Source organism: Rhizophagus irregularis, chromosome 12 (assembly GCF_026210795.1).
Source record: "Rhizophagus irregularis chromosome 12, complete sequence".
Classification (NCBI taxonomy): Eukaryota; Fungi; Glomeromycota; class Glomeromycetes; order Glomerales; family Glomeraceae; genus Rhizophagus; species Rhizophagus irregularis.
The window spans coordinates 4,057,301-4,084,039 of NC_089440.1; the positions used below are offsets into that span (position 1 = coordinate 4,057,301).

The 26,739-nt window shown below is 28.3% G+C and overlaps 5 protein-coding genes across 5 annotated transcripts; 2 read left to right on the forward strand and 3 right to left on the reverse strand.

Annotated features, from left to right (window-relative positions):
- Positions 1 to 1,114: 1,114 nt before the first annotated feature.
- On the forward strand, positions 1,115 to 2,986 carry OCT59_004417 (uncharacterized protein; the record flags this gene model as incomplete). The annotated part of the gene is made up of 8 exons (XM_025316355.2): positions 1,115 to 1,352; positions 1,418 to 1,498; positions 1,573 to 1,607; positions 1,695 to 1,945; positions 2,026 to 2,236; positions 2,310 to 2,348; positions 2,434 to 2,470; positions 2,544 to 2,986. The coding sequence occupies 8 exons, from the start codon at positions 1,115 to 1,117 to the stop codon at positions 2,984 to 2,986; spliced, it is 1,335 nt and encodes a 444-aa protein (XP_025180724.2).
- Positions 2,987 to 7,643: 4,657 nt separating this feature from the next.
- On the reverse strand, positions 7,644 to 9,803 carry OCT59_004418 (uncharacterized protein; the record flags this gene model as incomplete). Its single annotated transcript, XM_066148260.1, has 1 exon — positions 7,644 to 9,803. One exon carries the CDS (start codon positions 9,801 to 9,803, stop codon positions 7,644 to 7,646), a length of 2,160 nt encoding a protein of 719 aa, XP_065996879.1.
- A 6,238-nt stretch (positions 9,804 to 16,041) lies between these two features.
- OCT59_004419 (uncharacterized protein) lies at positions 16,042 to 16,671 on the reverse strand (the record flags this gene model as incomplete). Its single annotated transcript, XM_025325551.1, has 1 exon — positions 16,042 to 16,671. The coding sequence occupies one exon, from the start codon at positions 16,669 to 16,671 to the stop codon at positions 16,042 to 16,044; it is 630 nt and encodes a 209-aa protein (XP_025180726.1).
- Positions 16,672 to 20,330: 3,659 nt separating this feature from the next.
- Positions 20,331 to 21,007, forward strand: OCT59_004420 (uncharacterized protein; the record flags this gene model as incomplete). The annotated part of the gene is made up of 5 exons (XM_066148261.1): positions 20,331 to 20,397; positions 20,471 to 20,483; positions 20,572 to 20,626; positions 20,722 to 20,729; positions 20,824 to 21,007. 5 exons carry the CDS (start codon positions 20,331 to 20,333, stop codon positions 21,005 to 21,007), a joined length of 327 nt encoding a protein of 108 aa, XP_065996880.1.
- A 3,018-nt stretch (positions 21,008 to 24,025) lies between these two features.
- On the reverse strand, positions 24,026 to 26,370 carry OCT59_004421 (Developmentally-regulated GTP-binding protein 2; the record flags this gene model as incomplete). The annotated part of the gene is made up of 10 exons (XM_025316356.2): positions 24,026 to 24,284; positions 24,545 to 24,617; positions 24,750 to 24,803; positions 24,883 to 25,030; positions 25,109 to 25,283; positions 25,432 to 25,522; positions 25,603 to 25,766; positions 25,834 to 26,056; positions 26,124 to 26,212; positions 26,307 to 26,370. The coding sequence occupies 10 exons, from the start codon at positions 26,368 to 26,370 to the stop codon at positions 24,268 to 24,270; spliced, it is 1,098 nt and encodes a 365-aa protein (XP_025180727.1). The 3' UTR covers positions 24,026 to 24,267.
- Between the last annotated feature and the right edge of the window lie 369 nt (positions 26,371 to 26,739).

Consider the following 26,739-nt stretch of genomic DNA (forward strand, 5'->3'; position numbering starts at 1 on the left):
ATTTATTAGAACCAATCAAAAAAAAAAAAACTTTTGATATTTCAATATTTAGCATATATATATATACAATTGTCTCCGTCCTTCTCACAAATAGGTAATGAACTGAAATGGATTTCTATAAAAGTAAAAGGGGGGATACGGGGATTTAATACCGCCATAATCTTATTTTGATTCATAGAAAAATATTAGGGAAAAAACAAATAAGAAATTCTCGAATATTTAATTTCCTAACTTAGATTGAATGAAATAACTTATGTATTAAACGGAATTACTAACACACTAATCGGTATTAATATTATTGCCGATATACCTTATAAAAAACAAATGCAGAATAATAAAAGCTTTTTTACTATTTAAAAACATGATCAATATGACCAATATGACACAAAATATATGTGAAAGGTTATTTGTTATCTTTGATTTTTTTTTTTAACGAACAAATCAAATTTTTCGAGAATCATTTAACATTAGCAAAAATGGGTATGATCTTTTTTGAGGCTGAAACAATTTTGCATTGAGAAATGAAATATCAGGGACTCCCAACCAATTTTACGGTACGTCATGTAAAATTAATTGAAATCAAACTAGTTGGGAAATGATATACACCATAAAGTTATTTTTTGCATACTAAGAATATTAAGATCATTCATTATTGAATTTTAAAGGTTCTATATTATAGAATTTTGTTTCGATATAATAAACCAATGAGCGAATGTTTGTAACACTACCTCACAGAAACACTAATTAAGTCTTTTCACAAATATAATATATAATGCTTAAATTGTTTGATATTGACATCACATCTTTATTTACAAGTTAAAATTTTTTATCATTATTCTCGTAATTTAAGTATATTGTTATATATATAGTTCTTACATTTTATTTTTTATTTATTATTTTTTTTTTCCAATAAAAAAAAAATAAATAAAAAATAAATAAAAAAATCATGATTTTGTTTCTTTTGAAATAAAGAAAAAATAACGAGAAAAATATTACTATCGAAATAAATAAATATTTAAATATAAAATATATATATGAACCTTTCTAAATTATATATTATTCTTTACATTCTTTTCTTATAAATAACTTTATCCCCCCTATATCCATCCATACCATGATTGCATCCGCTACTTTCCTTCTCATCTTTCTCGCTTCGTATTGTAACGCTAATGATTCTAGACACATAGATCTGGAATTTGAGGACGATACTTATACTAACTATAGTGAAATACCAAAACTTGATGATACAAGAATTTATGGCCCATATGCTACTCGAGACTTTTACATCGTCTTGATTTTTGGTTTATCTGCATTACTAGTAAATTTACTTGGAAGCTTATACGTTATATATCGTAAGTATTTGTGATAAAACCAAATTAAGAATAATTGTGCTTAAAATCCTTTTTTCTTTGATTAGGAACATATATCCAATTAAGACGTGTTGGAAAAAATAATGTTCCTTTATCTTTGAGATTTCCATTCTATATCGCATTAACTGGTAGGCCCTTTAAAAATTTACCCTATTTTTTTTTTCAAAATAATTTGGTTCTAAATTATTTTTTCTTTATATAGATACATTTCTTTCGCTTGTCTTTACAGCAAATTTGGTAATTATTTGTAAACATCCCATTCGTTAAAATAAAAAAAAAAAGAAAAGTAAAATATAATCGAAATTTTTAATTTACATTTAATAGGGCTATACTATTATACGGAAATTGCCATGGCCAAATCCGGCATGTAAAATATTCGGCGCTTCTGTATCAACATTATTTGCATTAAATATATTTCTTGTGGGTCTTGTAGCTTTGACAACATGGTCTTGTGTATGTAGAGAATATTATATAGAGTTTGGGACATACGATTATAGACTTTGGGGTGTAACTTTAGTGCTGTCTGCTTTATTCTTTTTTTTTTCATTGGATCAATCCGGTCAACAAAAATTTTGGTTTGTACTTCAACTTGATAATTAATTTCTTTTTTTTTAATAATTTTTTATATTGATATTGAATTTCTTTTTTTTTTCAGGTGTGCTGGAAGACATCATAGTCCCTTCGTCCCTATTATTATGATTGTATTTATAATTATAATTCTGGCGACAATTCTCATTTGTTATATAAAGGTTTTATTGAAAATTAGAAGTAATGATAATATGCTTATCTCAAGTTATCAACGTCCTGTCGAAAAACGAGCTTTAAGAAAATTAATATCATATATTTTTACATTCCTTTTACAATTCGTAAGTAAGATCAGTGTACAATTTACTTTCATTTTTTAAGATCTCTGAATTATGTTTTATTTCTAATTAACAGATTCCTCTTCTCACTTATTACTTTTTTACTCTGGCCGAGGTAATGAAAATTTTTTCCTTTTTTTGATCTTTGTTCTAAACTTCTAAATAAAATTAATTATATTTTTTATAACTTTATAACCTAGATTGAAAGTATATTGTTGGACGTGCTGGCCATTACAAGTAAGCATCTCCCTTATTTCTTAAAATTTTTGATTTATTTGGACTTCTTTAATATTCATTCTTAAATTTTTAGCAATAAATTTTGGAGGAATTGGCAATTTTGTTCAATTCGCTATAAATGAAGGGTTAAATTCAAACAAATTGAATTCACCATCATCAACAATGGACCAAAATATGCAACAGGAATCTTCTGTTGTATCCAAACCCATTATTTCCGTTACAACCCATGAAATTACTGTCGTTAACAACATAAACGAGTCTGATTTAACACAAAATGATATAAATGATATTGTTTGTTATAATAATCGTTTACCTTCAGAACCCGATAAGAATACAATAGATATTAATAGAGGTATTATAGATGAAAATGATTTATCGAATAATGACGATGATGTTTTGACGGTATTTGATGGTACAAATTTGGTGTCAGCGAATTCACAAAACGTTTTGTTAAATGATGATCATGATTTTCAAGAAGAAATAAAGGAGTACACCAGTCATTGTTCTAGTTCATAATCATGCCCATCATTTGCTCCCTAACAAAAGAAAAAATTTTTTGTTATGATTAATAAGGATTTCCATAATTCTCACAATATTAAACATTAACCGATATAATGATATATTGCTCTGAGTTTAAAAACCAAATCAAAAAACAAAATATAAAAAAAAAAAAATTAAAATTAAAAAATACATTTAAAAAATACAGTGAATTAAATGTAATATTCAAAAATATTACTGCATGTTATTAGCCATCTTTTCTCTTAGTCAAATGAATTCGCTATAACAATATTGTTGTCATTTGTTAGTTGTGTTTACATTATTAAATAAAGTATTATAGCATCTATTTCTAAATTAAAATTTTATTTTTTTAGTTGCGCACCTGATACCAAAAAAAAATAGCCTAGTTTCGAACCATTAATTTTAGTTACAAATTTAATAATTTAATTGTAAGGTTACGCTAATTATAACTACCCCGCAGTATAGTAAAAAAGAATCAAAAATAAAAAAAAATTACAATTTATTTATTAAACAGTCTTGAAACTTTTGCCAAACATCAAACGCTTTCAAATCAAAATCTTGAAGTTCCAGGCCATTCGATGATGTAAATCCGCATATACAGTATATTAAAAAAATCTAACATGCAGAACTTGTACATTATCCAAATTAAATTTACTACGAAATCCGCATATGCATATTTAATTTTACTAGCGAAAAACAAAAAAATCCGCAAATTCTGCAAGTTAATTTTAGACACTGAATATAAACTTTACAAGGAAAACCGGGTATAGCAATTTCACGAATTTTTTTGCGGTTAAAATATCACCCGAACTGCAGTTGATTTCACCCACTATTCCAATTTGTCTCACACAGTTAATCGTAATAGCGGATTTCGTATGAAATGCACAATGTTATTATAAAAATTTATCATTATTAAATTTAATGAGTTAGGCGATTATATAATGAAAAACTTTCCCTTTAGATTAAAACAAGGTATAGGTATATAAAGTTTATAAATTTAATTTTTAATGATGCTTATTAAATATATTATTAAGCTTGCAAAAATAACGAACGCTTTTATGCAATAAAAATTTAGGAACTTGATAGTAGAATCCCCTTAAATTGGGTTTAAAATCTTAATTCTTTCTTAACTACAGAATTTTTTATTTTTTATTTTATTTTTCTTGAAGTACGGGATAAAGATTTATCAAAGTCTTACTAATCGAAATTAGAATTAAGTGGTAAAACTTCGTAAAAGTTGAAATTATTTAAATTTGAAATAAATACCAATCAGAGTTCCGGTATATTAATTAAATAATTATTCCTTTTCTACCCTAAGAAATGGAGCCCGAGATCCGTTCGGTTATTTTCTAAAGAAAGATAAATTATATCCATACGTCCAAACTTGAGACATATAACTAACCCAGTCGGGTTTGGTAAGATCTATCAAATAATAAATTTGAATTGGCTTAATCAAGAGAACATTTATGTTCATTTCTTAACATGGCCATCCTCGGGTATTATTTCTATTTCGGTCATAAAAAAATCGGTATTATTATGCGACCCTTTTTAATTTTTTTTATTAATTACAGCAATCTGTCGGTAGCCAATCAATTTTACATTCTGTGAGGTACGTCATAGATTCGGTCACGTTCTATTGACTAAATCACGTGTTTATTATTTTGCCGACATCCGAACAACGGCAAGTTCTCGGCAAAATGCAACTTACTGTAATAAGCAACAAAAATTTGTAATTACATACCTGACAATCTAGAAAGTTCTCAGCAAATTTTCCATATTTGGGCTCGTCTAAGAGCGTGAATAAAAAATGGAAATTTTATAGATTAAGTCCGAATTTGAAATTTTTACATTAGGTGATTTATTTTTTTTTTGAAAAAAAAATAAACAAATGATTTTTTTTATTAAATTTTATCTTTTGATTTTAGTTAATTTATCTTTAGTGACTTTATCTTTAGTGACTGATATAATGACATGACCTTTACCACACACCGGGATCACCACCTAAAGTTATATTACCTATAATATTTTTAATTTTAGTAGTAAATGATTCAGTTTACATAATTAGTATTTCTAATAGAAACATTAACTAGAAAAAAGAAAAAAGATAAATATAATATTCTTAGAATAATTTTCAAATTAATTATTTACCATATATTATTCCTTTTAAAGTTGAAATTTCTTCATTCTACCAGTGATTGTAAATCTCTGCATTTACCTATTATAAGAAAGAAAAAATTATTAATAGTGTGCTAAATTTTTATTTAATGGTAAAGAAGACATAGCCAATTCCTCCTTTAGAATTAGCAGACTTTACTAATAACAAAGTAGGATTTTATCTGCTTGAGTTGGTTATCAAGTGAACAAGAGAAATAAAAAAAAATAAAAATAAAATAAAAATAAAAAAAGGGAATAAAAAAAATAAAAATAAAATAAAAAAGAAAAAGCAGGTAATTTCAAGGAATTACCCACTTTGCTCACCCTTACCCAACCCAAACAAACAAATCCAGTACCCTCCTAAGTAAAATTTGTGAACTCCCCGACTACAATGAGTTATCCGTTCTAATTTTAGCTTAGAAAATTACCCACTTTGCAAATAAAAAAATACACACCTCTTTTTAAGCCATTTACACTTATCTAAAAATCAGTAATGCTCCATTCAGAGAATTTTCATCTGTTGTCCAGTATTTCAATACAAAATAATGCTGTAATTAATAAATAATTGAATACAATTCAATAATAAAAAATCAGATAACAAATATAAAGTATAAACATAAAAAAAATTTTTCACATTTTTAATATTTGATATGCACTCATTTTCAAGAATTCCTCTAGGAAATTTCTTCATTTTACCAGTAATTGTAAATCTCTGCATTTACCTATTATAAGAAAGAAAAAATTATTAATAGTGTGCTAAATTTTTATTTAATGGTAAAGAAGACATAGCCAATTCCTCCTTTAGAATTAGCAGACTTTATCAATAACAAAGTAGGATATTATTTGCTTGAGTTGGTTATCAAGTGAACAAAAGAAATAAAAAAAAAGAAAAAAAAAGAAAAAAAAAGAAAAAAGAAAAAAAGGGAATAAAAAAAACAAAAATAAAAATAAAATAAAATAAAAAAGAAAAAGCAGGTAATTTCATAGGAATTACCCACTTTGCTCACCCTTACCCAACCCAAACAAATAAATCCAGTACCCTCCTAAGTAAAATTTGTGAACTCCCCGACTCAAATGAGTTATCCGTTCTAATTTTAGCTTAGGAAGTTACCCACTTTGCAAATAAAAAAATACACACCTCTTTTAAAGTCTCTTGAGCCATTTTACACTCATCTAGAAAACTGGTAATGCACCATTCAGAGAGCTTTCATCTGTTTCAATACAAATAGTGCTATAATTGATAAATAAAAAAAGGAATAAATATGATCCAATGATAAGAGGTCAGTCAGATAACAAATATAAAGTAACAAATATAAAGTATTAACATCAAAAAAAAAAAATTTTTTCGCGTTTTTAATACTTGTTACGCACTCTTTTTCAACTCCTCTAAGAAAATAAGTTTATAAAACAACCGAAATCTGCGCGAGGAGTGTTTTGTGTGCACCTTCATCTTCGTTTTACCCTATCACTCTATAATAAAAAAAAACGATTTTTTTTGATCACGGACATCACTTCGTCCCTTACTTAGGCGTACGCGGCGCGACGTCTTTGTTTGTTAGGTTTCTTCAGAACGGTCTTTTCAAACTGCCTTAGAAATAAATATTGTATAAAGGAACATCCGAAATGTAAACACGCCGTAATGATAGTCCGAATAATACAAAACGATTGCATAATATGAAGAATTTTAGAGAGTGTTTATTTTTTAGGGAGTATGAGAGTATTTTTTTTTTTAGAAAAACTGATGGTATATATATATGTTGGGAGTATATATATATTTGTAAAAAAATCGCGACTCGCGACTCGTGAGTAAAAAATAAAAAAATGATGACTAACATGATTCTGCAATTGATGTTGATGATGTTGATGATGCTGCGGAGTTTGTGCGCGCCTATCAATATTATCGATGATAACGATCCAAATCACCTGAACGGTATATTGATATCATTGTAATACTAAAGACTTAAGTAAAATTTTGATAATAACTACAACCGAATACTTTGCATCATTCAAATGTCTTGAATGTAAATGTACTTAGCTGATATAAAATATTTAAATAATTTTGGTTTATGTAGATGAGCTCTTAGCTGTTCATTTGGAAAATAATATATTAGTTCATTTGCTAACGTTAATGCGTAATGATGGGGAGTTTATAGAGGGAAGTTTTTTGTGATACCAGCAGAAGTTTTACGTGAATACACCTACAACGAATACAAATCAAGACATGGCTTATATTAATATATAGAAGCAGCTATTGTTACGACTAGCGATCTTGATAATATACGTTGATTAGTTTCAGCAGTGTTCATCTTATAAAATAAAAATAATTTTATTTAAATGTACGTTATTAAAAAAGCTAAAAAAAAAATATAATGATATGAGAACAATATTTTTCATTTCCGAATTATAGGACTATGTGCCACTTTTCTCAGTTCTATTAAGGTTATTCCTCCTTATTAATTACTTCGTATTTAACTACTCACTCTTTCAACTTCTTTATTAATCATTCTTCTTTTGCATCCTTATTACTTTCTATTTTGTTTTTATTTTCATTTTCATTTTTAATTTTCTCTTCATTATCCTTGTTTCCGTCTTTGACATCCTCTTTGACATCTTTTTTCTTCTCCGTGTTTTCATATTTAACTTCTTTCTCATCTTTGTTATCGTCTTCGAATTCCTCCTTAACTTTTTCCTTCTCCTTATTTTCGTCTTCGATATCATTTTTCTTCTCCTTACTTTCATCTTTAACAGCCTTTTCCTTATCCTTGTTTTCGTCTTCGACATCCTCTTTGACATCTTCTTTCTTCTCCGTGTTTTCATATTTAACTTCTTCTTTCTCATCTTTGTTATTGTCTTTGAATTCCTCTTTGACTTTTTCCTTCTCCTTATTTTCGTCTTCGACATCAACTTCTTTTTCACTTTCATCTTCAACAACCTTTTCCTTATCCTTGTTTTCGTCTTCGACTTCCTCAACTTCTTCTTTCTTCTCCTGGCTTTCGTCTTTGGCTTCCTCTTCAGTTTCCTCGATTTTCTCACTAATACGTTGAGCTTCTCGTAAAGCTTCTTCTTCTATTTGTTTTGCAATTTCTTCAGGGCTCATATCTTTGTATTTTATAACTAATTCATAAACTTTTTCTGGAATAAGGTGAATATCATTACGATATAAAACCATAGTCATCATAACTTCACAAGGAGGTAATAATCTTTCGGGAATTTTTTCAATAATATATTCGGGAAATTCGACTTTGGGATTTTCACTGATAATTTTATACATTTTATTAATTTGATAACAAGTGCAATAACCAAGGTTAAGATGTACATCCATACGACCAGGACGAATGCAAGCAGGATCGAGATGTTCAACGTGATTTGTTGTCATCACAATAATATTTCCTTCAGCCAAAATATTGCCGTCCAAACATCCTAAGAAAGTTGATAAACTAAAACCCGAAAATGATGGACCCGTTGGAACATCTTGGTCATCTTGTTCAGTATCTTTTTTATCGATAGACGTAGATTTTGTAACACTAAAAAATAATTTTTTTCTTGTTCGTTTATGAAGAACTGTTGATTGTGTATCAACATCTTCAAGCACAATAATTTGATTAGCAGGAACCGAACTAAATGCAGCGCTTAATTGATTATCATTCGAAATACCCTTGAGATTTAAATAATAAGTATCACGAGATAAATGCGAAGAAATGGCATTTATCAAACTGGTTTTTCCTGTCCCTGGACTCCCATATAATAAAATACCGCGTCGATAAGGTATACCAATTCTATCATAAAAAGCTTTATCATTTATAAATGTATCTAATTCTTTTTTTAATAAAATTTCTTGTGATTCATCTAATGCAACACTATCTAAATTTCTAACGCAAGATAATGTTTGAACGCGATACCAATAATGACCGTTTCTTTCATATCTTGAACGAACTTTTACTTTTTTTTGAGTTTCTAGGTAAGATCGTGTAATTTCATTTAAATAATCAGTTATAATATCAATACTTGTACTCGATTCTTTAGTAGTTGTAATAAAAATTGAAGGTTTTGATTTATTTCCACTTGAACTTCCACAATAATAACTTTCATCATAATCATTATTATTATTTTTATTATTATTATCTTTCTCATCTTTCTTTTCTTCGGAAGGCACACTATATGTGACATCAAATTTTAATCCTTTATATTCAATCATAATTTTTTGATTTTTTTCAGGAAGAATATCAAAACCTGGAGGAGCACATTCATCATCATTATTACGATTGACTGAATCTGTATGTCGTACAATAAATGAACCTTTATCTAAGCACTTTGTTTGTTGAGAAATTAACCAAGATAAAGCTTTATAAATTACACTAACAGTTAAATCACCATAAGTTCCTTCGGTATAGTATTCAATCTGAATGGTGATAATATTATCACTTCTTATTGGATCATCTGATTTTGTCGAACTAGTAATAATTCTATTGTATAATGCGAGAGCTAAAGTGGAAATTCCTGATGCTATAATACTTGTTAAAAACATATCAACCGTCATTATTCCGGTCATATACGAACCGAATTTTACTGGAAGCCATGCTAAAAGAATCGAATTCACTTGAGATTGAGTGAATAAATCAATAAAAGGTTGAAAGATTTCAGAGTCGGACAAGTCAGACATGATGTAAAAAGAAAATAAATAAATGTTTAATTTTTTAAGTAAAAACGAAAAAAAAATAATATTCAATCAATTAAGATATTAATTAATGAAATGGATTATTTTTTTTTATTCCGAATAAAAAGGAATGAAAAAAAAGTTGAGACTTCTTCCCTTGTATAAATAACTTCCATTTTATCCGCAGAACAATAATTGGTAAACAATATGGTAAAGAGAAGGTAGTGATTTGCAATGAAAAACAAGAAGAAAGAACGATTCTAATACGAAAATAAAAGTTCAAAATTTGGACAATGAATATTATGAAATGAGTCACAATAAAATGATAATATATTGCACGTTCAATAATCGGATTTAAGTTTTCCAAGCGCCGATTATCTGATTTTTGAATTTTTTTATCGTTTAATTCAATTAGATGCGACGCTTACTTATCCACAAAAGGGAAGATTGTTTATTAATGAACCTTCCCATAGGATTATAAAGTTTGGATTGTTTGTAACGTTCAAAGTAGCTGATGAATAGTCAGTCATTTACAATATATTTTATTGATTGTTTCGCTTTTTAATTTATTTTCATTTTCTTTTCTTTTAAGTAAATAATATACTGATTAATGAATTATTATAACTATTGTTGTTATTAGAAAATCGGAGGAGTTGAAAATTGCACGCAAAGTTCCGATTTCATATGAGATATGCATGAGCGAATGAGCGATGTTAAAAATGTCACTTACATTGTACTTGGCGCTAAATTTCGTATCAAAAAGGAATTAAATTTAAAATGACTGTTATAATAATTAATAATTTTGGTGGTAACTATTTCATATATGTAACAAGAAACCTTGTAACGTTATTTGATGTTACTGCTGACAGTGATCTATTTCAAAAAAAATGCGGAATAGGCTAATAAAAATTGATCCTGTCTTTAAAATTAGTTTTTTTTTTAACTCGTCTCAGACTTAACGTTGCTTATCAATCTTATCAATTTTTTTATTTTTTTTTATTTTTTTTATTTTAATAAAATTATTACATACTCGTTAGCTGCAGATATTTTTTATCTTTGCGTATTACCGTACTACCATCTCATAAAAGGTTAAAACTTATAATATATTAGCTCGCTCTTTTTAATACTGTCTCTTATTAATATATTAGAAATTTAGAATATATTTCTGTTTTTGTGTTCATCGATTATGCATACCAGATTCAAGTAACACATGGTTTACTTACAATAACAACTAGCATTAAACAGTTTATTTTATGGTTAGCTTCATCAATATATAAGGAAAATTATAATAATAACTAGTAAATTAAAAAGCCCAATTTCCTAACTGTATTATGATGTACAGTTCATGCCACAAAACAGTAAATTTTACGACTAATAACACTTAGCCTGCAGTCGCTTCTTTTTTGTAGTAGTTGTTTTGATTACCTTTATTTTGTTCCTATTGTGAGTCATTCCTTCTACATTATTGGAATACATCTATAATTCTTTTCGTTATAACTTTTTAAATTTGATCGATCATTGTAAAAAAAAGAAAACCGCAGCAGGAGGCGCAACAAATTTACTGCGTACGTGCGTATCTTTACGTTATAATCTAAATAATTTATATTATCAAATAATTGTCGAGCAGTATGACTAATAGTTGAATGAAGACCAAAAAGGTTTCAATTGATGTAAAAGAATGTACTGTAAATCGTTAAGAAGCCGCCCAAAAATATGAGATGATGTAATTTTATATATATTAATTAACTTATTTATTTCATATCAGATATTACTATTTGTTCGCTACGCGATAGTTCCTTTATTTCAATGTGTCATGATATAATAGGGCAGTATCTTTATCGCAAATAAATGATGACGTAGTGTCTACTATTAAAATAGTAAGGATTATATATTTTTAATTGATCACTGTATTACAAAATTTTATAACAATATAAAATGCGCTCACAAATTTCATCAAATGAAAGGACATTCGAACCTTGAAGAAACCAAATGGTTACATGGGTTAGACATAGTCTATATGAAGCTCGCTCATCTTGTACACTGTTACTATATATCCAAATTATTCTTTACGGAATATCTTGTCCTTACAGAAAAACGAAAAACGTGTAATATGAAAATGAAAGCTTGTCTTGTGTAAATAAATGACTTAAAAATTTCTGCTGCATACCACCAAAAAAAAAAAATTAGTAGGTCAGTAGGATATATACGCGTATCCCTATAAAAAATTTTATCCGTTATTTCTGTAAAAACTCCGTAAAAATGGGCCTTTCACGGATCCATTCACGGAAAATGTAAATAATTCGATAAATTCTGTGTTATAAAGTTATTAATTCCGGAAATATGAGCCTTTTACGGAAAAAAGATGGAATAAAAAAAACGGATTGACTTTTTTTACAGGGGTATACTAATTAGTACTTGCAAATGAGGTTAAATGACCAAATCCTTCTTTGTTTTCATGAAATCAGTATTTTTAAATTTTGCCTTAAAAGTATAAAAAAAAAAAATCTTTTTTTTATTTAATAACTAGGGATGTTATGTAAGCTGAGAATACTTATTATAATATTATTGAACCATGATGTAAATACTTAGCATATTTGATTATAAGATAGATCACGAAGTAAGGTTTATTATTAGTACACATGGATTGAATTTTAATAGTAAAAACAATAAATTTAATTTTGATTGCTTTATTAATTAATACTTTAATTGCATAAATCCAATAGCATTAATTTCTGTGTCAATACTACTTATTTAGTAAGTCTCGTAGTAAATATTTACTTTGATTATTACTAAAACTCGCAAAACTTGTATTTTTATGTTATATCTTATAGTAAAATCAATAAATTTAAGTTGATGATAAAATACTGAACAAGAAAATCATTTAACTTTGGGCCGCAGCAGCAGTTTTTTACTTAAAAAAAATGAGAAATATTTCAAAAGAAATTATTTACATGTAATATGATAAATTTGAGAATCTTTCCGTCAATAAATAAGTAGACATTCTTGAGGTTGAGATAAAGAAATTTGAGGTACTGTACAGCAATAGACAGAAGATAAAGGAATAATGTGATACATGTTTAATAATATGTGATATTGTAATCAGTAGTTTCCTCAAAAAAGAAACTGGAACAGTTAAAAACTTACTGTCTTGGTATTAATAACGAAAGAATTTTTTACTAGTCACACGTGGCACGTGAATGCGCAATCTTGTAGCTGTAACTTTGTACATAAATACAAAAAGGTTGCATGTTCGCGAATTTCGATTTTATAAAAAAAAAAATATTTTTTCTGTAACATAAAATTTTCGAAGGAGACAATAAAAAGATAATCATGCATTGAGAAATTAAAGGCTAAGGTTTTAAAACTTCATTGGATAACAAAATAGACTTTATAAGCTTTTCCACTTTATCATTATCCGTGCATAATTCATAATATTAATATGGAAGGAATTTACCATATAAGATGAATGAACGTAAGATCGGAGATTACACGAAAGATGAATGATAACAGGACTAGTGAAAAATTTGACAAATTAAATAAACCGATTAAATCGACTTGAGTTCATATATAAAACTCGGTAAACCGTCAATTTAATATCGTTAAAATTTAATCTTTAAGGCGGAAATTAACATTTCCTGAACTAATATTTACTTAGTAATAGATCATTTTATAATTTTTTCTATCCCAAAAAACTGTATTACACAATTGATTTTTCTGTGCTACACATACACAGTAAGCGCATAATCATAAAGAATAACAATAATTGTATTAAGTGACTTTGCTTGCGTTGTAAGACAGTGAGCAGTGGGCACATTAGCTGTGTACCTTCTCCTAAAACACGGAAATCCCGAAGCTCGAAATTCCGAAGGTACATTATGCCGACACTCTAAATCCCGAAACGTCAAAATCCAGAATTGCCATAATCCCGACATTTCATAAGCCCGACACTTCATAAGCTCGAAATTCAAAATACCGAAATGAAAAATCTTAATTTATTAAGAAATATACTGTACCTTCGGGATTTCGAGTTTCAGGATTTTGGACGGATCACTAGAAGCACTTACGGCAGAGTTATATTAGTTTTGACAAAAAAAACATATGGTTCACATTTTTATACAGTAATAACTAAAAGAAACAATTTACAATCTTTATCAAAATACTGTACGAAAACTATGAATAATAAATATTGCCGCTATTAAATTAGACTGTCTTCTAAATTGATCTTTCATATTTATTTAATAATAACAAAGATCAGTCATTTATTTAAAATAAATGTGTTCAAAATGTTAAATATTATTGGTATAAAGTAATAAATATAATTTTTTAAAATATAATAAATATAATAAGAATATGTAAAAAGAGTATGAAATTATTAAATTAAGCCCTCTTTTCTTAATATAATTTTCACAATATGTGTAGAAGTTGGTCGTTTACGCGTCACTGATCACGTGTAAGCACGAGTTCAAAACATTGAATTTTTTTTTGAGAAAACTTAACCTAGACCGGGGGGTTTAGGCTTCTTATCCTAGACCTGGGGGGTCCAGACCTCTTATCTTAGACCTTGTGGCACAGCTGATCATTATCAGCCTCATTTGTTTATTTACCACCATTTTTTTTTCACACGAAATAAACGCTACGCTCACTCTCTTTCTTACTCTGCTCTTTCATTTGGTTTTTTTCTTTTATATTATTTTTTTCTATACAAATTATTTTTCTTTTTTTCATAATAAATATTTTTTATTACCATTATTTTCATAATAGTGTTTATTAGAACAATAAAAAAATCTTTTTAATAAATACAAAGTGTTCTTTCTCTAATAATTACGCTTTAACACTTGCAATAGGTAAGTTTATTCTGGTTTCTTTAAGTTTTGGATTAAATTATTACGGTATGTATTGTTTGAAACTTCTTTCAACTAAAGTTTGTGATTTTACTAACATGTACGTGCTTTTTGTAGATTTTCATGGTATAATTTTAGCATTCTGATTAAATTAATTGGCTTTGGTTGGTATGTTGAAAAATAAAATTGTTTGAATACTTGTATTTACAAAATTTCAATGGAAATTTGTGAAATATTTTCACTTTAATAATGGTATTTTTTTGATACAAGGTTATTTTGTAAGGAGAGAATAAATAATAATATAATAGATAATTCTTTACCCAGTTGTCAAATATTTGATAAACATTTCTAATATTTGGTTTAGTTTAATTTTTTGTCATAAAATATTCCAAGAAAAATGCTCATACTTCGTATCTCGTTGTAAAATATTGCTTTAATAAAAAAATTAATTTAAAAATCTTGAAAAATTTCTATAAATGTTACGCGCGTATTAGCATATAATGTATTATAAAAAAATTTATGAAAATTTCTAAGATAAAAATGTTACGCGCGTATTAATGTATATATTATAAAAAAAATTTTATGAAAATTTTATCTGATAAAAATGTTACGCGTGTATTAATGTATATATTATAAAAAAATTTATGAAAATTTTTCTAAGATGGTTATTACGCGTGTATACAGTGTATACAGTACATTGTGAAAAATTTTCTAAGATAAATGTTATGCAAAAATAAGTCTTGTCCAATGGATTTCAGTGGCTGATTAAACCAATCATATTTAAGGAGGGTCTAGGATAAGAAGCCTGAACCCCAGAGGTCTAGAATAAGAAACCTGAACCGGGGGTCTAGGATAAGGATGCTCTTTTTTTTTTGGGTGTTACGATAACATGTAGTGTATGGATACCTATGTTCCAATTGTTCCATACAGATCTACATTGTTTATTACCAAATAAGGAAAGGCCTAGACCGTTCTATTCTGTACCACGTATGGTCACGTGATCCTTTTATATGTGATGTTTAACCATACCTTACATACATAGCCAACCATACACTACACGTTTACTAAATTAGTGTCAATCCTTATTTGTCACCCGTTATTTGTCACCGTAATCGGTCACACATTCCGGAAAACATATTTAAGAACACAAACAAATCATTTGATGAAATAAAATAATACTTAATTCATTAATAACTTTTTTACGAACAGGTTTAAATGTAAAGTACGTCTTTTTAAAAAAAATTACAAATAATACAGGCTTAAAATTATTATAATATGGAAATTTCAATAAATTTATTTAAAAAATGTCAAATACAAATATAAAGTATAAATACACGTATACTACATAATTTATAATATATTATGAAATAAATAATATATGAAACCTAAAAAGCTACATTCTTCTAAGGGTAGATGTTAGTAGTATGAGTTTGAGTATAATCTGTAATAACATTTTGAGAGTTGTTATCTTGTTGTGATTGGTCATAATTATCTGACACATGTTGAGAGATATTAACAAAATTCGCACTAGAACCATCTGAACCACTGGTAGTATAGTAACTACCGCCGTTATCATTCATATTTAATTGCTCGTAAATTTTGTTTGATGCCAAACAATGAGTCAAATCTTGTTTCAAGTAAAATTCCAAATTTTCTTTACATTCTCTTGAGAAATCCAAATTTTCTTGTCGTAGATCATTAATTTCAATCCCATAATTAATTTTATTCAACAAATCAATAATGAATTTGTACGAAACCAGTTCACAAATAACTTGATAAATTTTTTTATCATCAGGTTGCTGGTGATAAAATACATGTAAATTATCTGATTGAATGTAATTTTGAGTCAAGCAGACGGGATTGCTTAAAAGATGTGAAACGATTTCAAATGAGATTTCTTTGCAGGTAATATGATAAATTTGATGATCGTTCCCTGCTTTATAAAAAAATGAGTATTCGGCAATAACATTATCTTGAGATACGTAATTCATAGTATTAACAGTGGAAGATGAAAGATAATACATTTGGTTCATATTGATTCGTGCAAATACTAATATTATGAAAATCTCGTTATGCGTGCTTTTTGTCGCGACAATTTTTTTTAAAAAAATAGGTCGAAAGAAGTTACTTTTTCTCTCTAATAAAATTAGAAATGGAAGGTACTAGATAGCAATCAAAGAAGTAATTTTAATTTGGGATTATTATTATGTAGAAAAGTATTTTATGACTTTTCTTTATTGAAGGAATTTTTGTTAAAAAAGGAAAAAATAGAGAGAAAAAAAAGTGGTTTTTTTTCGTTATTTATTTTTTTTCTTGAGAAAAAAAATTACAAGAAAAAGAAAAAATAAATTAATTAATTAAATAAAATCAACAGATATAAGCGAAAGTGCAAATACTATTGGTTTTTTTTTTGATTCTTATGAAAAGGTTATTTTGAGTTGTTTTTGTACTTTTGTCGAAAAAAAAAAAGAGGATTTTTGTCCCTTTTATATTTTACCTACTTTAATATTCGGTTAACAATTTAACAATATTAAATTAAAAAAATTTTTTATATTATTAAAATAAATAAAATTTAAAATTGTGCAACCCAAAGAGCATAAGTGAAAGTACAAATATTTGAGTAACATTATAGAACACTAATAAAAAAAAAACAGTGAGAGTTGATGAGGCAACTGTTGATGAGGCAAAAAAATACAATATTTTTTTTCATATAAAAAAAAAAATCAAGAGGTACTTTTAATATATTATAAAATATATTTATACAATTTTATACATAAAAAAAATTGTTTGATAACGTAAGTGTTGAACTTGAAATTCTTTTAATTCTTTTACAAATCTATTCATTTTTTTTCATTTTTTATTCTAAAATATTTTGTTTTCAACAAAAAAAAAAAAGCTCAAATTTGTTTTCTTCTATTAAAAATAGGAAATATCCAAAAATAGAAAAAAAGGGGAAAATATTTTTGTAAATCTATAGTAAATCTATAGGAAATAGGTCGGTCATAGTCACACAAACATTGAATTATACATAAAATTAATACTGTACCATTTATACATAAAACATTGTTTATATTTATTTTTGAATTCTTTTTAAAATTTATAAAATATTAAAAAGATCAAGCGAATATTATCGCCTTTTTCTTTTTAGTGTGATCTAGCTAAAATAATAATTAAAAAAGGTGAATTTTAGAAATCTGTGATTACTAAGATTTTATTGTATTTTCAGGTAGAGAGGGTGCAAATACAAAAGTGACTCCTTAAAAATTTGTGTAACATTTATGCTTAAAAGTTACTTATAAGTAAACTTACTTTAAAACTTGTGATTACTAAAATTTTATTGCATTTTCAGCTTGTATTTGCATCTTCTCTACCTGAAAATACAATAAAATTTTAGTAATCACAGGTTTCTAAAATTCATCTTTTTTTATTATTATTTTAACTAGATCACACTAAAAAGAAAACGGCGATAATGCGTAAGCCGCTAATAATGATTATTAAAAAGTTAATTTATTCCAATACATTATTCAATTATCAAAGAAATTTTAAATATGAAATTATAAACATTATATAAAAATAAGATAAACAAACAAGATATACAACCACGTTTAATTAAGGATCGATAAGTTGATTTAATTTTTTATAACATTCACGTGTTACTTCAGAATTCTTGAATTTCCGCTCTTCTTCATGCGTAACTTGACGATTTTCAGCTTTTGGTTTTACAAGTTCTACAAATTTTACATGAATGGCTTCAATATTTTAAAGAAACAAAGATTAAAGCAGCGAAGGTTCAGATTATCATAAAGCCATTATTTCTATTAAGGAAATTTATGCAGGAGGATTATAAAGTAATCTTTTTAACAATCGAAAATATTATAAAATGTTATTTATATTATAAATATTTGTTATTGTATAACGTAGATTTTATAGGTTTTTATAAAAAAATTCATCGGTTGTCCGAGTAAATATTTATCCATTTGTGATGTAATCTTTTAATAATACGCAAAGGTATTTTTTCTCATTCCATTTCTTTGTTAAATACGGTATGTTAAAAGATTTCGTGTTTTAAAGATCCCATTCAATAATACCATAAAAGGACTAATTGAAATACTCTGAAGTATTTCAATTTAGTCCTTTTATGGTTAAATTGTTATACAGTCTCTCTATAAGTACTATATAATTTTTCTCTAAATGCACTCTCTTACTCAATCTCAAGTATATAGAGATCATGTAAAAATTCTCTCTCTAAATGCACACCCTCTCTAAATACACATTTTTTCAAATTTCGTTATGGTCTCAAGGGGGGACACTTAGAGTGAGTTGACTGTATCGTTATATCAGAGATGACCATAAGATCATGATGATCCATAAGATCCGAAGGACTAACTATATTGAATTACCCGTGACACAGGATGTTTCCAACAGTTAGATTGGTTTCTGTTATTGCTTATCTATTCCGTTATAGGAAATAACGCATGATTGCATCACGATATCAAAGTACCAGTTAAATATCTTTTACAAACACGTCTTCACTTCCTGGTTAATTTGGTAAGTTCGTTGTTCATTTTGCATTCTGAATATTTTTTTCCAAGCTTTTGACCTATCCCCAGCTCTTGCATCTAACACTCAATCTGGTTGTATTCCGAATTTTTGACTATTCACCAGGACAATTATTTCTTCACTACCATTTAATTGAATGTAACGGCCTCGATGGCGCCTGGGACTCTCAATAAGTGAAAGAGATCAAGCCAGACGAATTTTTAACTTTAAAGAGAAAGGTAATATTTTTCTTTATTTAACCAGAATCCACGTTCTTATGATTAGGAGGATTAGTCTTATTTTATTAACCAGGGGAGTTCACATTCTGATCATAAGAATCAGTCCTCGTTTGCAGACAACACTAAATATTGTCTCGCCTTTTTGATATGTAGGTTTAAATCTCTAGAAAAAGATGATTCTTTGGAAAACAATTGAAATATCCTCCGCTTATATTCATGATACGCAAATACCGGAGATGATAATACACCATCCCTCTAATAATACATGTAGTGATGATTTATTTATTTAACAGTAATGGAAATTGAATCCGCGCAATTGGCGTAGCGTACATCGTTTTAAATTTCCGTTCATGTGATTGAATGTAGATAAGCGCGATATTTCATAATGGCGTTAATATTATTTTATAAGAGTGCATATGACTTCATAGTAAAGAATGTAGTACAACAAATTTATTATTTCATGTCGGAGAACCAGTTTCAGTATGGAATTTTATCGACATACGATGAGCACTGGTTCGTTAAGAGGGATAACCAGGACCTTTACATTATGGAGCCTGATCGACATCACCAATAATACTAGAGGCGTACGCATTTCTTGCATAGCTTGCAAAAGACTGCCCTTTTTCGAAACATCCAAAGGTTGCGCCTGAAACCTTTATGAGTAATATGCGCTCTGCACGTATAAAAGTAATCCGAATTCCCAACACTGATGATGAATCACTTTGGATGATTTGGTACAGATGAGATCGAAATAGATGAGGAAGATGAAATCAAGAATCTTAAAGAAGCATTTTGGTATTTGCTATCTTTTATGTATAGCAACTATCTTCATTTATACTTAATCTCTAGAATTTAAATTCGGAATAAGATACTCAAAGTTTTAGCCGGATGTCAAATGAGAAAAAAAAATCGACATGACATCAGTATATCTTAATAATATAATGGATCTGTCTGATATAAAGATGCGCAGAAAATCGAAAAGTCCTTAGACGAAGATTAGATTTTATGGTTTAACAAGATCCTTAAAAAACGAATTTTATATCAAACCGACGAGTTCAAAATCAAACGTATGTAATAGAGATCATATGGTTCACCTTATTTGCGAAGAATTTATTTAAGAATTTTAATTAACAAAAACAAAACTAAACTACTTAGCAATGATAAGAATCTCCTCGAAAACAAAACAACGAAACTAGCATTCGGATCTGACGTAGTGAACATTAATATAGTACCAAAAGACCAATCTGAACGTATACTTGCCATCATATTAAATTACTAAATATTTCGCCTGAAACTTTTCAAAAGATATTGAGGTAAAAGAATTGAAATAATAAATTATGGCGTTTTTTTTTTGATTTAAAAAACAACATATTTTAAATACTTACTCTTATTACTATTTAACATTAGTAATTTCTATTACTCTTTGAAGATGAGGGTAACATCCCCGATGATATCGAGTACCAGGTTTCTTGCTAGATCATCGACCTCGTCAATGCATGAGGCTGGAACTGGAGCGTCTCTGGGGGAGGTCCAGTGCCTTTTAACATACTCGGTCTTGATGGCCTTAGGCATTTTGAAGAATGTGACATAGATATACTTCAAGCACTGGTACAAGCAGTCATTGAATTCCCCGTTGCATCCGCCTGAGGTCGGCGGGTTATCCCTCACATCGGTCAAAATCTCCTCCATCAGGCGGTAACTGCGCCTCATCATAGTGGTCCAGTATGAAAAGAGATTGATTCCTCCTCACCCGCCCAGGCTTCCAATTTTCGTAAGGGAACAGGATTTGAAAATTTTGTCTGGAAATTGGGCTTGGAGAGTCTGCCCATATCTGGCTATACTCCTATGGAAAAGTGGGCATTCGTTTAGCCTATTATTAACCTTTCTGTAAATTGTACACCCGATTAGAAGCTCTGATGAGCTATGAATCCAAGAATGTTAACTTAAAACGAAAACGAAAATTGAAATAGACACCATAATCCACATTTTAAATCGGTTTTCAAGATGTTATAGACAACGGATGGTAAGTATTTATTATAAATTTTAAATTATTCTAGCGTATCAATTATTTTTTTTGATCGAATTGACTACTTACATTAAACTTCATAAATTCGATGGATTATTTAAAGCGATAAGAACAAAACCGAATAATCAAGTTATAACTATTATCGAATTCTCAAGTAGCGGAAAGGCATCCTCAACTAAAGAAAACGATAATCATGTTAATTGTTATGGGAGTTTAAATTTATCCTTCTCTCAATCCAGGGAAATTCCTTTTCTAGAGCCAGAAGAACTAGCATAATTTATGACCTTGAAGCGAGAAGAATGATTGTTGTTGAAATACCATGAGAATCCTAAATTTCATATTGCAACCCGTCACCAAGGGAAAGGCGCGAATCTACTTGATACAATTTGCCAGTAAGTATTTTTGTTAAAGTTTGAGTAATAAGAAAAGTATCAAATTATTAACGGTTATCTTAAGGTCGGCGAAACATTTGTCTGCGAAATGACCATGTCGGTTTCTCGGTGAAATGAATGCGGCCCCCCTGCCAATACATCAATTCCACCATGTCTTTGAAAAATTTTTCAAAGTCGTCAAAGGTCTCAGGTACTTTAGTACATATGAAACGGTCAAGAAGATACACTGATGGTAAGGGATGGATCAAGTACTTTTACGATCATCTCCCCGATAACGGAATTTAGGATTAGAGTTAAGGAAGTTAGGAAGTTAGGGTTAGGATTGGGTTTAGGAAGATTCGGAAATGATGGTGGATGAGGGGGAGGAAGATTCAGAAATGATGATGGATGAGGGTGAGGAAGAATCGGATGAGGGTTAAGGTTAGGAGTGGATTGGGATTTCAAAACTGTCAGTGAATGACTGTCGGTAAAATTGATCCCGTCCGTGAAAATTTAATTCAATGTTGAGAAGTTTATCCAGTTTTGGACAGGTTTTGGGCAGGTTTTGGACAGCCTTTAATATGTCAAAATTTGTGAAATGATTGTCGGTGAAATGGTTGTCAGTGGATTATTGTCGGTGAATACTGATCCGAATTTTCGGATTGCGGATTGCATTCTAGCTCAAAATAAGTGCTTTAAATTTTTATTAGCAGAAAAATTTGGATAGAGGTGGAATTAGGCGATCTTGAAACAACTACCTAAGCGGCCAGACACATATAAAACAGCCAAGAAGATACACTGATAGTAAGGGACGGATCAAATACTTTTCACCGATAACGGAATTTAGGATTAGAGTTAAGGAAGTTAGGGTTAGGATTGGGTTTAGGGATAAGGTTAGGATTAGGATAAGTGGATTAGATTTCAAAACTGTTGGTGAAATGACTGTCGGTAAAATTGATCCTGTCAGTGAAAGTTTAATTCAATATTGAGAAGTTTATCCAAAAATATCAGTCTTATATATCAAAATTTGTGAAATGATTGTTGGTGAAATGGTTGTCGGTGAATGAACCAGACCGACAGACTACAACCGAAGAATTGAGCCATTGCCAACAGATGATGGTGGAGAGCCAATGAATTTTCCCTCGACGCAAAGAGAACTTGCTGCTTTAACGGACGAGGAAGTTCTTGATCTCCTAAATTCTACAATTTAAGACCATTGGCAGGACTTATAAGTTATTTGAGTTTCTCTTCATGGTTAATTAATGTAAGCGGATGTCTTATTACGGCCAAGGAAATCAACAAAATTCCTCACACAGTTGGATACAATAATCAAGGATACCGTGACTTTTTAGTCACAATCAGTAGAGTACTATATTTGAATAAATAAGTCTGTTTTTGCGTAGAATTTTACGAAATAGCATATGTACACTTAATTTAAATTTTTATTAAATAAAAATCATGTGTCCACAGTAACACTGTTATTAATCATTAGCTTCTAAATGGTTTTAGGGTAAATGTTATTTTATATTTGTTATAGTACAATTAATTGTATTATCGGTTGATTGATTTTAATGATGAATCAATCATGATGATGGAAATACTATAATGAATTTAATGAATTCAAGTTAAAATCAGCATTAATTATTTAAATCCTTTTGATTTTTTGATTTTCACTTTTGATTTTCAATGTTTAAATCTTTTGTTTAATCTTTACCTTTAAGCCATGACGTGAGTAAAAAATTTCACTATTGGAATGACTGATCCGGTATCGAATTTCACTGTGTATATAGTTAAATTCCTTTGTTTTGGTAAGCGTAAATGAATGAACTTTGGCGCATAGATGAGAGTAGATGCTTTGCGCATCCTGAAAAATTTTAAGGTACGGCCAAACGCGTCTCCCAAGAAATGCTCGAGATATATCTTAAGAAGAGTGTGTATCCTTATGAGTATATGAATAGCTGGAGCTACTTACCATCCAAAGGACGCAGTATAAATTTTATTAAATACATCTTTTTGGATTTTAATAATAGAAATTTACTTCTAAATAAAAAATTTGATACAACTGTTTACAAAATTATTACAAATTACGTAAATTTAGGTTTAAATAAAAGAAAATTCGCTGGACGAAGTTCTATAAAACCAATTTACCATCCAAGGGACACAGTATAAATTTTATCAAACCAAAATTCTTGGTAATATTTATTTTATATTTAAATAACGTTTTTATTTACATATTTTTGGATTTTAAAAATAGAAATTTACTTCTAAATAAAAAATTTGGTACAACTGTTTACAAAATTATTACAAATTACGTAAATTTAGGTTTAAATAAAAGAAAATTCCCTGCTTTTATATTAAATCGGACAAACAATATAAATATTTCTTAATTCTGTAAATTTAATCCTATAAATATTATAAATATTAAATTTACAATATCTCCAATAATTGTTTCGACTATTTCTTCTTAACGACTATATAAAAATAAAGACAAAAATCATTAATCAAATCAGAATTATTATAAATATTTTATGGGGAATAGAGATATCGGTCGAAAATCCATGAATTATTGTTCGGTCATTAGGAATACTGCGGTGACCAATATGAATTAATGATACTAATACTGATTTCAAAAATTGGATGTACCATAAAATATCGGTCATTAAATCTCCGCATATTCCTAATCGACTAAACAATAATTTATAATAAATCATAGAATTAATCAAGACAGTACCTTGAATGATGTCTTCATTATCTACTATGTGTGATAATCCAACTCTTTGTGGATTATGCTTAGTAGAAGTTCCCTATGATATATAAGCATAAAGTTATTACATATTCAATGTATAAATAATTCAGAATTTATAATAAATCAACCATATTCAACGTATAAATAATTCAACCATATTCAATGTAGAATTTATAATGAATCAACATACCCAAACCAATGCATATCTAAATTCATCAGCTAAGGAACGATGAATTGCATGACACTAATATAAATCAAATATAAATCAAATATAAATTATTAAAAGGAAATTAGGGTTTTCTTATGTGCAAAATAACACTAACCACATGCTCAACAGTAGCGCCTTTTCTAACAATTAATCCACCTTCAAGGTCGGGATATTCTCCTCTTTTTTTCGTATAAACTCGTAATAAATTCAAATGTCTCCACATTTGATCGACTAGATAATCAAGATTTAAATCCATTTCACAACTAATAAAAAAAAAAAAATTATTATTTTAATTGCTTGTATATTAATTTAAATATAATTGTAAAATAATTATAGCAAACCTAATGACAATAGTATTTAGTTCATGAGCCAATTTATCTAATTCCTCCAATGTAATAGAATCGATCTTATTATAAACATAAAGACATTTGATATATTTTCTATTTCCCAAAACTACGTCAATAAACTCATCAACTGTAATATCCTCACGCACTAATACTTCAGCATTGAATATCTCTTAATTACCAAAAGATTGGTTAAATATAATATAATAATAAAGTATAGTAAAGTATAGTAAAGTATAGTAAAGTATAGTAAAGTATAGTAAAGTATAGTAAAGTAGTGTAAAGTATAGTAAAGTATAGTAAAGTATAGTAAAGGATACTGTAATCATGTAAAATATGATAAACCATTTTTTCATTTAAATGTGATAATTTTACAGTTGCATTAAAACTAATTCCGCCACCTGTTTTAACCTATAACAAAAAATATACTAATTAAAATACGTATATATTAATAGTAAATTAAAAAAAATATAATTTTCGTAAAATAAAACCTTAAAATAAACATTCGGTTTTCCACGATTTAATCGAATGCCAACTGCTTCTAACTCACGTTCTAATAATGTACGTTGTTGACCACTTTTTGTAGCATCTAACATCATTACAATCAAATCTGCTGTTCTCGCTACAGCAATAACTTGTCTACCACGTCCCTTGCCTAAATTATTAAAAAGAAAATAAGATCTCAATATAATTAAACAAATTGAAGTGAAACTAATAAAAACCTTGTGCAGCCCCTTCGATGATTCCCGGTAAATCAAGTAATTGAATATTTGCTCCATTATGCTCAATCTTTCCAGGTATACATGTAAGAGTTGTGAATTCATATGCTCCAGCTTCAGAATGAGTTTTTGTGAGTTTATTTAATAATGTTGATTTACCAACTGAAGGAAATCCAATTAAAGCTACACGAGCATCTCCAGATTTCATAACATCAAATCCTTCCCCCTATTTTATTAAACGAAAATTAGTTAAAAAAATTTTCATTATAAATTATTAAATTAAAGACGCCTACTTTTAAACCGGAACCTTTTGTAGGTTCCAATAATTGAACTCTATACTTTGCTAACTTTGCCTTTAGTAAACCAAGGTGATACTCGGTAGCTAATTAACGAGAAACTAAAAATTAACATTTCGAATATATAAACGTATACTTATTTTATTAAATCTTGTTTATAAAAAGTTTATAAAGTTTCACCTTTATTTTTTTGAGTTCTTGATATTTCTTTTTCAATTTCTGAAATCTTTTCTAAGATACCCATTTTTAATGATTAAAGTAGGGGAGATTTTTTTTTTAAAAAAAATTTCTCGATTTCAAATTTATACGTCAAAAATTAAATCATCTAACCAAATTAAGTTATGGTGTCACCAGATTAATTTATGTTAAAATTATCACATGATTTCTTCGATATTTAACATCAAAATACATCAAATACAAAGTGTGATGAGTGCGATGACCATTAGAATTCGATATAATTTCTTGACAGTTGAGAGTTGATTTAAAATTCGCAAGTTTTAGAATAATTTGGTTGAAATTGATCGATCTGTTATAAGAGGGACAAGCTTTTGTTCTCGACCTTGTACGTCTTTGCAGTGTTGGGCAATTGGACAATTTTGGACAGTTTTGGACA